This window comes from Ahaetulla prasina, chromosome 1 (genome assembly GCF_028640845.1).
Source record: "Ahaetulla prasina isolate Xishuangbanna chromosome 1, ASM2864084v1, whole genome shotgun sequence".
NCBI classification, from domain to species: domain Eukaryota; kingdom Metazoa; phylum Chordata; class Lepidosauria; order Squamata; family Colubridae; genus Ahaetulla; species Ahaetulla prasina.
The window spans coordinates 45732371-45748332 of NC_080539.1; the positions used below are offsets into that span (position 1 = coordinate 45732371).

The following is a 15962-nucleotide window of genomic DNA, read 5'->3' on the forward strand; positions in this document are numbered from 1 at the left end:
TGTACAGAGCTTAACGTTCCGTTCCAGCCGGTTTAAGGCTTAGTGTGCTAGGCGAGGCATGCACAGAACCAAATCCCACCTCGGAGTTCAGCCACTCATCGATCTCCAGCCACGTTGCCGTAAACAGAGCTTTACCGTGCTTAAAGCAGGTCTTCGGAGCGCGCATGTGCAGACGGTGCATCGCTCGAGTTGCGCTTTGCCAAGGCGGGAGGGCTCGCCACACGGTCGGTTGGGCGCCCAAGTGATGGCTTTAATCTGCGAGTGATCGGCCTCGCGCCCCGGTTCTGCCCGCTGCTGCTCTGCGTCTCTCCCCAACATCGCCGGAAAATAGGCCGGGACGATCTAGCGCAGAGAAGAAGAAAAGGAGAAAAAAGCGGGAAGGGATAGAATCGCCGCTGCCGCCGCTTGATCTTGTTTTGAAAGTTGCTCCGGCTGTTTCGTCCCACAGCGCAGGCGCTGCCGCAGCGAGGCCGGCCCGGGCTTTGCCAGAGCCGCCTGCAGGAGGAGGATCAGGGCTGCAGCTTTTTGCTCTCATCCCACCCACCCACCTCACCTCTGATGAACCTCGCATCCAGCTAGCCCCGCAAGCGACTGCAGCCGGAGGAAGCGAGGGAGGGGAATTTATCCGAAGCAGCAGCTTGCTCCGACGCCTGGGCCGTTCCAGATAGACGACCTTCCTGGGGCCGCCGCTTAATTAGCCGGGATGGCCGTTCCGCTTAGCGACAGCGAAAAAAGGAAACAGATCAGCGTGCGGGGCATCGCCGGGCTGGGCGATGTGGCGGAGATCAGGAAGAGCTTCAATCGGCACCTCCACTTCACTTTGGTGAAAGATCGGAATGTGGCCACCCCGCGGGATTATTTTTTCGCTTTGGCGCACACTGTGCGCGATCATTTGGTGGGACGATGGATCCGCACCCAGCAGTATTATTACGAGAAGGACCCCAAGGTAAAAAGATGCGGACCTAAAAAGAGCGTGCATGCATCCCCCCCCCACCCCCTCGCCCAGTTATTCCTAGATTCACATAGGCAAAAGAGGCCTTGCAGGTACCGAATGTGGAAATTTCCCCTCTGCTGGAGAACGTGTGTGGGTGTCTTTGCAGCGAAATTGTGCATCAAAGAGCAATTAGATCAGGGCTGGAAAGGATCCTCTCAGCAGGCAACGAAGTGGGAGGGTGGGGGATTTGTCAAAGACAAGGAGAAGCTGCATTCACATTGAAATCAGCCTTCCTTAGTTTGGACCCCTTCTGGCTTGTTTCCATCAGCTATTTTGAAGATGGGCTTGACATCCAACACATCTAGAGGGTACCAGGCTTGGAAAGGCCAAGAGAAGTATATTAGGCTTTAATGAACGAGTAAACTTTATTGGTTGCTGCAAAATATTTTTTAAAGCCCTCTTTTTCTCACCCCTGTATTCAGTGATCTCTCTGCAGTCATAAATCTTTTTCCACTTGCACTTTTAACCATGGCAGGAACATTCCTGGATAACAGCTTTTTCTGTCTTTTCCCCATGACACTCCCTTCCTCTTTGCACTGTCTGTAATGAGACAAGGTCATTAGCTCCTTACAGCATCTTCTAGCGTCATCCAGCCATTGTTCTGCTAAAATCACAGCAATGCAGGCCAAGGTTAATATTTCAGTCATTACAGAATGATGCCATGTATGTTGAAATAGTTTTGGTCATCCTTAAACAGTGGTGTTAAAGAAACAGTGGTTTCTCCTTTATCACAATACCCTCTAAATCATGTAGCCAAAATGGAGGCAAGATTGGGATTGGCAACTGGGACCGCAAATTTCATATCAGGGTGTCAAAAACAGTTGGTCAAAAATCAGTAACAATATTCTGTCAGTTTAAGAAAGGATAGAAAACAGTTCAACCCAACTGAAAGCAATATGATTTTGTTGTAGTTTATAAGGAGTGTTTATTAGAAGATCTCTTTACTAAAATTAGAAATAAAATCCAAGAAGTTGGTTTGGAGAGACAGCTGCTCTAGGCTCACCAACAAATAGCTATAATTCAATGTTTTTAAGAAATTTAAGATTATTTCAGCACCTGAACAGGAAAAAATCCCAAAAGTATTTCTCCCCCCAATAATAATAATAATAATAATAATAATAATAATAATAATAATAATAATAATAATAATAATAATAATAACAACAATAATAATAACAATAATAATAACAACAACAACAACAACAACAACAACAATAATAATAATAATAATAATAAAAACCAGTATCCACCATTAGCACCAGTCAGTGGTATTTATGATACATTTTTAAATGTTCAGTTGACTGAGCTTCATGTTTAATGAATAAAAGAATAATTAATAACTACCACTATAGAGGCTATCTTCAAAGGAAGAGATGCTGTAAACCAGCTTTTTAAAATCTGTACCTTAAAAATCTGTTGATCTAATAATATGTTATTGGTTGTGTAAGTTACGCTGCTTTGGGAATTCTGAGTGATTATTGGAATTCTGTTTTGTGTAGTCTGGTTGACCAAGAAATACTTAATTCATAAAATGCAAATGTTTTTAAATGTTTTTAAATTTAAAGTACATGTCTAAACAATCAATATCTTGAAGTTTCTGAAAGCGTTTGAGAGGAATATAAAAGAAACACCACAGCCCAAAATTATTTAATTACCTAATGGTTCAAACTGTCAGTTGAAAAAAAAAATTCATTTGAAGAGCATGGAAGCTGTTTAGTGCAACTAGACCCCTTGAACAGCCACAAGGAAATTTTATCACTCCCCACTTAAGTATTCTCAGTTATGACATTTATTAACTTAGGGCATAAATTGCTAGCCAGTGATTTCCTTTTTCAGATATCATCTTATCTTCATTTATTTCAAACCATCTGTTTCTACAGCTATCATCACAATTGTAGGTAATCGAGGAATTATTTATGATAAACTTGCTAGGCCAAGAGCTTAATTAGATAATTCTAAATTCCAGTGATTTGTAAGAATAATGTCTCACAATTCACTTTTTCTCATATCATAGCCTTGTCTGTTCTTGGTCAGTGCTGTTTAAATGTATAAATAAGTAGTGAAACTACAATTCACCACTTATTTATTTTATTTATTTAAATTATTTATATGACTACTCTCAATAGTGATTCTTGACAGTACAAGATTAAATCACAGTGGCTGCTTGATAGGATCACAATGAATTCTACCATCTACAACAGGGGTGTCAAACTCAATTTCATTGAGGACTGCATCAGGATTGTGTTTGAGCTCGGGCTGGGGGGGGCGGGGGGGGGCTGGGTGTGTGTGTGGCTAGCTTGATGTCACTCATCGAGGCTCTGTTTTCGGCCATGATGGCCTGCCCGGGCTCCATTTTCGGCCAGAACAGCCTCCTGCAGTCCTCTACCATTGGAAATGGAGCTCCACTTTTGCGAGCAGAGGTACCATAGGCTGATCCTTTGCTGTTTCCAGGGTGGGCCCGCAGGCCAGATCTAAGCACTCTGCGGGCCGGACACAGCCCACCGGCCTTGAGTTTGACACCTCTGATCTGCAAGAACCACAAAAGGGGTAGAATGGGACAGAATGTAAAACTTTAACTTTCAGTTAGGTATATTCCTGGCAATGTTGGACAATAGAGATATTAAAGTGGCAAGTTTCTTACAGAAAACTGAGAAAGGTGATATTTCCATAGCATGTAATTGAATCTACATTAATTTAGATTAAATTCGATTCTAGTTTAGTCTACCTTTTTATAGTATAAACTCTATTTCTTAATCCTTAATTTTTTACCTAGCAGTTCTTCTGTTTGGAGAACCTTGAAGCGTGTACTCCTTTATTTGTGGTTCTGAATTATTAAAGTTATTGAACTTTTGAATGTTTACAAGGAGTTCTTTTGTATATTGTCTCTTGATTAAATCTATTTATAATATCATTGTTAGCTTATTTATATAGAGAGACTTCTAACACCAATAAGAAAGATAGGAAACGTATTTTAGGTTGGTTTTATTTGTTTGTTTGTTTGTTTATTAAACTTACATTGCCACCGATTCGCCCATAGCGACTCAGGCGGCTTACATCCCTTGCCCCAGCAATAGCCATTTAATGGGTTCCATGCCACTCTGGGTTCCCCAGGCCCACTGGCAGAACCAGGTCTTCAGCGCCTTCTGAAAGAGAATTAGGGTGGGGCCGTTCTAATCTCTGGGGGAATGATGTTCCAGAGAGAGGGAGCCACCACGGAGAAGGCCCTTCTTCTGGGTCCCACTAGGTGTATCTCTGTCAGGAATGGGATCCACAGCATTTTGATGTTCATGGCGTTGAAAATTTTTACAACATATAGAATGGAATTATTACATTAGCAGAACCTTAGTCAATGTGGATGTTTCCAGAAGTCTTGGATTATGGTTCTGTCACCTCTTTGACATTAGCCTTGCTGGATGTAATACATATATTATGAAAGCAATAATAATAATAATAATAATTAAAGAAGTCTGTATTAGTCATTCAGTTAGAATGACTGATGTCCATGATATGTCAGGGACACAACTTTGTGCTGCAGAATTCATATTATACAAATTCAACAAAGGGAAGAAAAAAATAGCAAGCGAAAAATATACATGGGTACAGTTTAATATGAGTTTCTTGTTTAATATTACTTTCCTGATTTGAAATTAAATATACTAAAGTGCAGATTCATTAAAATGGTAGATTTCAAAGAAGGGTAATTTATTTCTGAATCAGGGACAATTCCAGGAGTAGTTACAATTGGAAAGATCTTAAAAAGTTATTATGATAATAAACCAGAAATAATCTCCAATGGAAAACCCAGAGAAGAAGAACAAAGAATGAAGAAATATGAGATAAATTGAAACTCTGGACTTTATAGTGAGGAGGATGAGTTTACATAATACTACAGTATAATTTAAGGACTATTGGTATTCTGATCTCAGTGAAGTGGCCAATTGTACTATATTTGGAAGCCTGCCCCAACTCCTTTCATTATAGCATTTCTGAGTTGATGGAACCACAGTGTTTCAGGTCTCTGGTCAATTACTAATTCTTTCAACTCCTGTAGGCAACTTAGCTAGAGTGTAAAGGTCAGCAGAAACGTTGGCTTTGCTGAGTGACTCAGCCCCATGTCAGTTAAGATATAGGCAAAGGACTTCGGTTCTTCCTCTGTTCCTCCCTCCTCCTAGTGTGCAAAGGAGGAAAACCTTTGGCAGTGTCCTCTAAGCCAGAGGCAGCTAGATCCTACTTTTGTGCATGTGAGTGTCATTAGGGCAGCAGCCCTATTAAAGCCTTTCTTTGCTTTTCAGATTGCAAAATGTGAATAGGCCTTTATGCCTTTGCTTGTGATTCAGATGAGAGTATAGATGCAATGCATCATTGGGTATATATCACATGTGTGGACCAAGGATTGGGGTCATTCTGTGGTGCTTAATTATAGATACCCCGACCTTCTGTTGCTTAAACCTAATGTAGGTCAAGTTGGCATATGCTTTCATTTATACTGCAGATGTCACCTGATTGAATGGGAGAGAATACCAGGTAGAAAAGATCTTATTTTTAAGCCTTTTTGCTCTAGGCCAAAAATGCTCAGATAGAATAGAATTTATTGGCCAAGTGTGATTGGACACACAAGGAATTTATCTTGGTGCATATGCTCTCAGTGTACATAAAAGAAAAGATACCGATAGAAACTTGTCAGTATGCTTCATTGGGAGAGAAATGATGCTTGATTTGATCCAGAATTGCATTAAAGAAAGCTTAGGTTAAGAAAGCTCAGCTGATAGGGAAGGGAAGGGAAGGGGAGAGGGAGGGAGGGAGGGAGGGAGCGAGGAAGGTAGGCAGGCACATTTCTGGGAGACAGGCATAAATAAATGGTCAAGTTGTAAAGTACTTTGAGTTTAGATTAATGTATGTGAACCTACTCATGATAAATTATTTTTGAAACAAGTCACTATGGCTTAAAAACCATATCTCTTCATACATATAGATTTAGCAAAGTTAGAGTTAGAGAAAGGGAAGTTGTTACCAACTAAAGTAAGGGGCATTAAAGGATCCCATGATGAGCAGCTTCTCAAATTCGGCCATACTGATGGCTCTTGTAGAGAAGTATTTGCAATATACAAGAGTTCCTAGATTGGAAAATGAATTATGTTAAAAGGGTGGCATTTTCTGTAGTAAGTCACTGCATTAAAAAGCTGGCTCTGCATCTTTTTCCTTATAAATATCCAGTTAATTACATTTTATCTTCATTGAGATTCTGTTGTCTAGCTGCCTTTTTAGTGACTGCTGGATTAGATGTGACTTCCATCTTGGCCACATTTCTGCTCTTTAAAAAGGCAACCAGATACTTTGAGGAGCCCCAGAAGTATTCTCTTAAGCGAATACCAGTTGTATATTCTGGGCAACTTATAGACATTAAAACTATTACACAATAAAATAATAAAACAACAATAACAACAATAAATACCATTAAAAGATGCGGGGGTGGGGAACACAAAGAACACAGAGAAAAGTCGGGTATTTATACTGCTTTTATTAAGGCAGTATAAATTACTTTATAAGTAATTCAAGGTGGTGAATACACCTAATACATCTTTGTCTTCCACTTTCCCCACAACAAAAACTCTGTGAGATTGGTTGGGCCGAGAGTGACTGGTGCAAGCTCATAGCCAGCCTTCAAGAGGAGACGAACTAAAACTCACAGTCTCTTGGTTTCTAGATCAGTACCTTAATCACTATATCAAATTGGTATTTTGTGCATTTTCAAGGCACTCTAAGTGTCTTACAAAAAGAAAGAAAATATATGACAACTTCCCAGATTAATTCAACCAATATATAAAAATATAGGAGATCTGAAAACTTTCCAGAAATATCATAAAACCATATCTTATGTGACTATCACTTATATAATCAAAACTAGCAAAGAGCTGGTGTATATTGAATTGAAGTAATAGTCATTTTCCTAACCAAGTGGATCTTGTCTAAAAAAAATAGTCTTCTCTAAAAATTTGGGATAGATTTCCTTTTCAGTTCTGCTACATAAGTTCCTTCAGCTAAACAGTAGGGAATTTGGCATTTCTAATTGAACAAACCATAACTTTTATCTGTTCAATCAACATCAGGGGAAATTGGAGTTTTAGTTTAGTAACATCTGGACTACACATATTCCCCTTCTTTTCTCTAACTCAAAACATTGGTTATCCGCCCCAGGACCTCCTACTTCAGAGGTGAACCAGCATCAGGCTTCATGTGATTCCCACATTTTTATTTTGGACCCTGAGATCAGGCTGCCAAAAATCAGTTGTACATTTTTCATGTTTTCAGGGGAAAAATAGTTGAAAATGGGTATGCCTCTAAGAGACAAAGCATATCAATTCCCACTGTTTACACCTCTCTACAAAAGGACCTAAATATTTCACCTTATTCATCTGATAAACTCACACTGCCATTAGAATCCCCCCTAAAAAGATGCCATTTGTTTGGCCTCTCTATAGATTTCAACCTGTAATAAATTTACCCAATCATTCATTTTTATATTTGTGTGTGTGTGTTTTGTGTGTATAATTCAAGATTATTAGGACTGTAGACAGTCTTCTGCAACAAAATTCACAGTTGTGTGAAGCCCCAAACAATTGCTAACAGAATATTACGTTCCCAAGATCATTGATTAAAAACTATACTGCTGAGCAAGGATTTTATGAAAACAAATGGGTATAAATCTCATCCATCTCTTCACAGTGGTAATTTCAAAATTGTTCCTAAGTACTAGGAAGTGGATTGTACAAACTTCAGTCAGCTATTCTATGGTTGCTGGGGAGCAATCTTTGTTTCCTATAGCTGGCAGGAGATGGTAAAACCATTGGTCTCTTTCATCCAAATGTAGGGTGATTGAAGAATGCAAAAGGAACTCCCCACCCTGCACTCACGACTCTGATCTGCAGTGGATTAATTGATTTTTTGGGGTTTGCATGAGGTTTTTTTTTTTCAGAGGAGCGCCCTTAGGCTTGGAAGAGGAATTGAATATTGGCCTGCCCCAGTTTTAGTTTTGATCACAAATATTCAAGCAGAAATATTTAGAACTCCAGCATTTAAAATGTCATCCTTTCCACACATGAAGATTTTTGGCTATATATACTCTGGTTAGATTCACCATCGCAAAATTTATGTAATCTGAAGAGAATCAAGAGTATCTACAGCAGGGGTGAAATCTAAAAATTTTCCCTAACGGTTCTGTTGGCGTGGCTTAATTGGTGGGCGTGGCTTGGTGGTCAGATGGCTGGGTGGGTGTGGCCAATAACAATAAATAATAAAAATAATAAAGTATAAAAAAACAATAAGAGGTACCAAAAACCAACTTTCACACTTTACACACACACAACACAACACAAATGACTTACACACAATGTAAAAGCAGCTGCACTTCACACTTCACATAGCCACAAAAAGCTCAAAAACCAACTTTCACACTTTACACACACACAACTAATACACACACAATATGCCACATACAGCTTTCTGAGATTTTGTGTGTTTGTGTAGTTAGAGAGAAACACTACAGAAACACACCAAATCTCAGAAAGCTGCACAAATATTTTATTTTATTATTTTATTTTATTTTATTTTATTTTATTTTATTTTATTTTATTGTGGACTTCAAATCCCAGAGTTCCTCAGCCAACAAAGCCAGCCAGTTGATCACCGAGGAAATAGATTATCTGAGCAATTGATTCTGTCTGGCTGAAACTGAAACTGCTTTCTGGCTGGAAAGAGAGCCATGCATTCATCAGTTATCAGGTAAGTGCCTTAGAATCTCTACTCTTACTTGTAGAAAACATGTTTTCTACAAGTAAGAGTACAAGTAAGGTTCTGCTGATGAGGAACTCAGGTAAGATCGCCAGAGGAGACTTTAATTTTTTTTTAAAAAAAAATTTAAAGTCTCTGCCGATCTCAGCTCAGGGGCAGGATCCTCGAAGGCTTTTTTTTTTACATTTAAAGGCCTGTTTCGGCTGAAGCAAAACCGGCTTTTAAAAGAAGAAAAAAAAAACCTCTGCAGATGGTGTGGCTCAGCAGAAGCAGGGGGGCAGGGCCAGGGATTTTTGCTACCGGTCCTCTGAACCAGCAGCCGCCATCACTACCGGATCGCGCAACCCGGTTCGATCCGGGAGCATTTCACCCCTGATCTACAGATATTACATGGATAAGATGGGTTTTTTTGGGTTAGGCCTGAAATCTGAATGCCAATAATCATGACTATGCCATTTTTTTGAGGAAAATAATTTACCCATCACTTGGACAGAACTTGCTGAATGTGCATGGTGCAAAAAAGAACCTGCTTAAGAAATTCTGCAATTAAGATGAACAACTTTAAAAAAAACCAAAAACTGGACCTGCTCTTATACAACAGCTACCATGCAAGCACTTAGCATGAAAAAATAATGAAATGGTTCACTAAACTCAAGCTACTATTAAAGGCAGAGGAGCTGGATCATAAGAACTTAGTGTTCCTATTTTTCATTCCATCTCTTAATGTGAAATGATGCCTTTTAGACATGCAAGTAAAATTACTTGAGCCTAGAACTGAAAGAGCTTTTGGTAGCCATTTAATACGCACACACACGCACACACACAAACACAAACACACACACACCACAGACAATGTAAAAGACTCGGTCAGAGCTTGGAACATCATGGAGCTGTTTCTATTATTATTATTATTTATTATTATTATTTATTAGATTTATAAACCGCCCTTCTCCCGAAGGACTCAGGGTGGTGTACAGCCAGAATAAAAAAGCAATATACAGTTAAAAATACAGGTAAAAAACTTATTATACAATGTGGCCGAATTTAAAATAATTAAGAATCTAAAAAACCCCAATTAAAACCAAAGAGAAATTTAGAAGTTAAAACTAAACAATTTAAGAAAGCCCCGCACGAACAAACAGATATGTTTTCAGTTCGCGGCGAAAAGTCCGAAGGTCAGGTATTTGGCGTAAACCAGGGGGGAGTTCGTTCCAAAGAGTGGGGGCCCCCACAGAGAAGGATCTTCCTCTGGGGGCCGCCAGCCGGCATTGTCTGGCGGACGGCACCCTGAGAAGGCCCTCTCTGTGCGAACGTACGGGTCGGTGGGAGGCATGAGGTAACAGAAGGCGGTCCCGTAAGTACCCAGGTCCCAAGCCATGGGACCTGGGTACTTACTTACATGTTACTTACATGGGACCTGGGTACTTACTTACATGTTTCTATGTACCAGGCAACGTGGTGGTGGTGATTTTCCAAAATGCAGTTGGCTTTGTAGGAACATAACAAACTAGAGCCGATCTGTTTTAGAATGTGAATGTGAACAGAAAGTGCTCACCTCATAACTGCAGAAGCAGTAGGTGATATGGGAATGGCCACTTGTTTGTGGTGACCCAGAATGCTGCAATGATATTTAGTCACTATCCTATATAATTAGCTTTTTTCATTCAACCTTTGGCATGCAAATATCCATAGCTTCCAGTCATCAGTAATCTACTGAAAGCTTTGCCCTGATTGTAGGGTTTTTAAAAAGGTGTCAGTCGTGTGTGTGTGTGTGTGTGTGTGTGTGTGTGTGTGTGTGTATCTTAAGCAGCATGAATAATGTCCCTCAAATTTAATAATGCCATAATATCAAACCAGATTGGATTTGATAACATATGGTTCTTGCAATTGTGCAAGGATTGCTTATAAAATCAGTAAGGGAAAATATGGTTATGAGAAAAATGGCATTGAGGAAGGATTGAAACATGCAATGTATGTTCCATAAAGGAGGCAGTCAGAACACTGACATATAGAACAATATTTCTCAACCTAGGCCACTTTAAGATGTATGAATTTCAGCTCCCAGAATTCTGGGACTTTAAGATGAGGGAAATCCCCTCATCTTAAAAGTTGCTGGGATTGAGAAACACTGCCTTAAAATGTCCTAATTTCTTTCTGGGAAACTCAGAAAATCTTCAACACTTTCTAAGAGCATCTAAAAATTTCCCCAATGACTTAAATAGGCTTCTAGATTTCAGTGTTGAGGGTTATCACTCAGCCTGGCCTTTGCTGGTGATTAGTGGTTTTGACAGGGATAAAAGACTAATTTAATAATGAATAATCTTCTGCAAAAATAAATAAATGTGGTTTATTTGGACACCCATTTAAATGAACTACAAAGCTGTGTTCGAAATCTCTTGAACTGAATAGGCCTTTCATTCCTTCTGTTCCTCAGACCTGCTGCAGTGATTAGCATTATCCTTTTATTTATAGCTGTTTATAGCCATTGCTTTTACCTTGGACAGTGAATTTTGCCACCCTCCCATATGGCCATTATTTCAGTGTTTGCTGATCTGTTGCCTTTCACATGTATTAAACCAGCGATTCTCAACCTGTGGGTCGCGACCCCGTTGGGGGTCAAATGATGATTTGCCAGGGGTCGCCTAAGACCATCGGAAATATGGGAAGTATACTTGCGAATCGAAGAATCGCGCTCCAATGGTTGACTCCACAAGCCAGCTGCAGGCTCTTCAAATCGCTAGCCGAATTTGGCTTCAGGCACGATGAATTAAAAAAGAGAGAAATCTTTGCTCTGATGTCTCCCTCTCAAGCCAGCTGCAATCACTCTCAATCGCTAGCCTAATCTGGCTTCAGGCGCGATAAACTTAATAGGGGAGGAGTCTCCGCTTTAATGCCTCCGTCCTCAAAGCAATCGCAAGCAGTTCAGATTGCTAGCCAATACGGCTTCAGGCGCGATAAATTCAAAAAAACAGTTTGCCACTTTTTTCCTCTTCTGCGGCCGCTGAGGCGCATTTTACGGTTGGGGTCGCCACATCGTGGGGAATTGTATTAAAGGGGTCGCAGCCCTATAAAGGTTGAGAACCACTGTACTAAACCTTAGCTCCGATTTAAATAAACATAATCACATCAGCGAGTTGATATATTTTGCACTAGCTAGTCCTATTCTTGCCCACTCTTCTTTTGTCTCCTCTGCTGGTGTTCTTCCGTGTACAGCCATGTCGCCAAGAACTTGCCATTTTCATTCGCTTGGAGGTCCTTTATTCCCATTTCTGGAAAGCTCTTCGTATTTCTCTGGCCTGAAGGTAGAACTCTGGCCGAGTTGAGTTTATACCTTATAATAGCACCTACCACATATAAATCCTTGCACAAAAGGATTTTCCTTCGGCTTTAATGTGTGAATGGCAAGAAATATGGATGTTGACAGCTAGAAGTTAACAGAGTTAATTTTTTTGGTCTTACCTTATGCCAGGGGTCAGCAACCTGTGGCTTTGGAGCCGCATATGGCTCTTTTACCCCTCTGCTGCGGCTCCCTGTCACTCAAAATATGCGTCACAACCGCCAATGTGTGACATATGATTTATTGAGCTTTCAACCCCCGGTAGGCTAACCATGGATAAATCCAAGAAAATAAAAGTTTCAGAAGAAAACAGAACATTTAATTCAACTACATATGCTAGTTTTGTGGCTGCTCAAGAAATAGTCAGGCACAGGAAGGATGTTGTGGCTCCCGGTGTTGTTGTTTTTTGTGGGGTTTTTTTTTTTTTTGTTTGTTTTTTTGTGGGAAACGAGTCCAAATGGCTCTTTGAGTGTTTAAGGTTGCAGACCCCTGCCTTATGCCTTATGTGTTCTTTCAGCATATGGAAGGGTATGTGAGAGTAGGGTTAATTTTAAACTTCCTATTGTAATTTTAATTGCTATAAGCTGTCCTATATGGTGAGGTATTACTTGACCAAGGAGGAACAAATGATTGGGTGCATAATAATGAATGACCCCACAACATTCATCTGTGCAAAGAAACTATGGTCAGAATTTACCATGTATGAAAAAGGGAAAAGATACAATTAACTACCATTATACATCAGTGCACTCATTGGGGATAATTCCCAGGAAAAGATATACTTCAATGTATGCAGCCCAGATCTAGGAGAAAGAGAGGCAGAGCCTGGGGTGGAATCAAGAGAGGAATCATCCTGGAGTCCCAAATGGTCCAAATTCAGCTGCTTTTTAATTCTGTTGACTCTTATCTAGCACCAATTTAGTGCTTACCATTAGTTGACTAGAATAGGTACAAGCAATAAATCAACTTAACTAGAGCTTAATGTCGTGGTCCTGATTCTTTGCAACTGGTACTGGGTTTAAAAATCAGAACAAAGGTCCACACAAAAATACAGAATGTAGATTTGAGCAGCCAACCTTCTCTTAATTTTCCTAGCATTACCTTCAAAGTATGAAAGGAGAAAAATGAAGTCATCCCAATACCAAAAATTTTCACTCTCAGCTTCTTCACAAATCTTAGCCTCTGCTTAAATCTAGTAAATATTTCAGAATGGAAATAGATCCTATTTCCATTGACTTTATTCTCTTTCCCCAGGATGAGATTTATGTTTGCAATATTGGGGTGGTGTAGTTCTTAGCGGTTAAAATGCTGGGCTTGTTGGCTGGAAAACCGGCAGCCCAGGTTCAAGACCCGAGCGCCACGTGATGGGGTGAGCTCCTGTCCTTGCCCCAACTGCTGCCAACCTAGCAGTTCAAAAGCATGCAAATGCAAGTAGATAAATAGGTGCCACTACAGTGGGAAGATAGCAGTGATCTGTGATGTCATACTGGCCACATGACCCCAGAAATTTCTTCAGACAGCACTGACTCAATAGCCTTGAAATGGAAATAAGTACAATCCCCTATAGTTGGCAATGACTAGGAGAGTAAAATCCACAGGGACTCCTTACAATATCATCCTCCTTTAAGAGCCTTGCTAAATCAAGTTACATTTCCAATCGAAGAAAGAAAACAGACACATTTGGCTTAGTTCTAAGCCTAGGAAATACTGATACCATCATTAGTGTCTTGATCATTTTCTTAAAGGAGAAGACTAAATAATTCTGCCTTTATTCTCTTGTCCTTTATTGGCAGGCAGGCTGTCTGTAGTTTTCATCCCTTTGAGCTCAGACTATCGTATTAGACAGAGCCTAATAAATTAAAAAAAATGTATTGCAGACAATTCATTGGTAGCATTTTCCTGAATGATCTTTATCATTATTGTACACTCAGGCACCACACTGACCTTGACGTTGCTTTGCTAGCCATAAATTATCTTCTATTGCATCTTGCATGAGCAAAAATGCTCCCATTTTTCCTTTAGAACTCATTGCTGGTCATGCTAATCCAAGGTTGAGTATTAAAAATGATTTTAATCATTTAGCCCAGGCTTTGCAACATGAAAAACAATACCTGCTGCATCTTGTGCAAAGTATATGTAAATTATTACTTATTACAGGTTACTCTCACCTGTAGGCTAGAGAGGTCAGGGCAGAACAATTCACATTTTCTGTTTATTTACAGAACTTTTACAGTACTTTTTACTGAGGTACTTATATCCTGCATGTATAGAACACTTTTCGCTTTGAGGGGAAAAAGTGGCTCATATATGGGTTTCCCATTAATTTTATTCCCACAACACATTAGATTATGATCAGATAGAGTTTTTTTTTTAATTTACATTTATATCCCTCCCTTCTCCGAAGACTCAGGGCGGCTTACAGTGTGTAAGGCAATAGTCTCATTCTATTTGTATATTTACAAAGTCAACTTCTTGCTCCCTCAACAATCTGGTTCCTCATTTTACCTACCTTATAAAGGATGGAAGGCTGAGTCAACCTTGGGCCTGGTGGGACTCGAGCCTGCAGTAATTGCAGGCAGCTGTGTTTTAATAACAAGCTATCTTACAGCCTGAGCCACCATGGCCCAGTTGGTGGATCAAAGTCCTGGCTGAGGTCTGTAGTCAAATGTGAACATGAAACTGGATCTTTCTGTCCCAAGTCTAACCCCTGAGACCTTTAAACATTCAGGCTTTGGAATAATGACCTTGAATATCCTGTTTTTATAGATCTGTGAAAGTTCCTTTTAAAAATATAAAGTTAGGTCCTTTAGGTCTTAAAATATGCTTAAGAATACCAGAAAATTTTCTATATGTTTGATGATGATGATGTTATCCATTCAGTTGTGTCCGACTCCAGGCGATTCTATGGTCTGCCACATCTTCCGATCTTGCACTACTTCTTTAAGTTGTTCTACATTCTGGCTGGTGTCAGCTTTGATAGTGTTCAGCTTTCGTATTCTTTGATGGCCTGGTTTCCTTTTACCACTAACTCTTCCAAACATAATTGCTTTCCCCACTGGAATTCCAGTGAATTCCCTTGCATTGACACAGCTAATGTTTATAATGTACAGTTGATATGCTATTGGAATTCAGCAGTTAACTCACATCATTTAGTGTTGCTCTCTGTTACCACATTTTGTACAAAAATTCATAGAAATGTTAATATGCTTTAGAATGTACATCAAAGATGTTGTGACTCCGGCTCCCGAGCCTGGCCTCCTGGAGGAAGATGACTCTGAGAGTGAGAGGGAGGAGCCAACAAGGCCTCCCTCTCCAGGTCCCTCTTTTCTGGCAACTCCTCAGGTGCCAGCTGAAGGCCAGGAGGGAGGCGTGTCGGAGCCCCCACCGATAGAGGGTGAGGAGGATCAATACTGGATTGATCCCAGACAGCATCGGAGAGAGAGGCGTGCACAGCAAAGGAAGAGGTGTGGCAGGCCCAGAGAGTGCTGAGTCACTGAGCCACACCCCACAGGGGATAAAAGCAGGTGGAGTTGCTCTGTAGCCCCTGTGACGGACAAAAACTGCATCGTGTGAGCTTCAGATAGTTTTTGGATTTAAGGCTTGGATTTTCGTGAGTAACTCTTGATCATTCTTTAGACTCCTGGTTGCCCCGGCAACAAACTGCAAACACGCTGTCTCCTGATAAGAAACTTGGCAGGCACTTGGAGAGTAGCTCTCAGAATTTTCCTCTGCCAAAGGAAACCAGGTCAACTTGTAAATAAATTGCTGGCAGACGCCCTTCGGCGCCTGTGTTTTCTTAGGTGAGGTGGGGGGACAGAACAAAAGATTCACAGCTTCTTTGTA

At 40.3% G+C, this 15962-nt stretch overlaps 1 protein-coding gene across 1 annotated transcript in view; it reads left to right on the forward strand.

Annotated features, from left to right (window-relative positions):
* The first annotated feature begins 277 nt into the window (after window positions 1-277).
* Window positions 278-15962, forward strand: part of PYGB (glycogen phosphorylase B) — a 52467-nt gene continuing 36782 nt past the window's right edge. The window contains exon 1 of the mRNA XM_058165029.1: window positions 278-946. Within this exon, the coding sequence (XP_058021012.1) occupies window positions 704-946 (243 nt within the window). The 5' untranslated portion in view covers window positions 278-703. The remainder of the gene's footprint in view (window positions 947-15962) is intronic.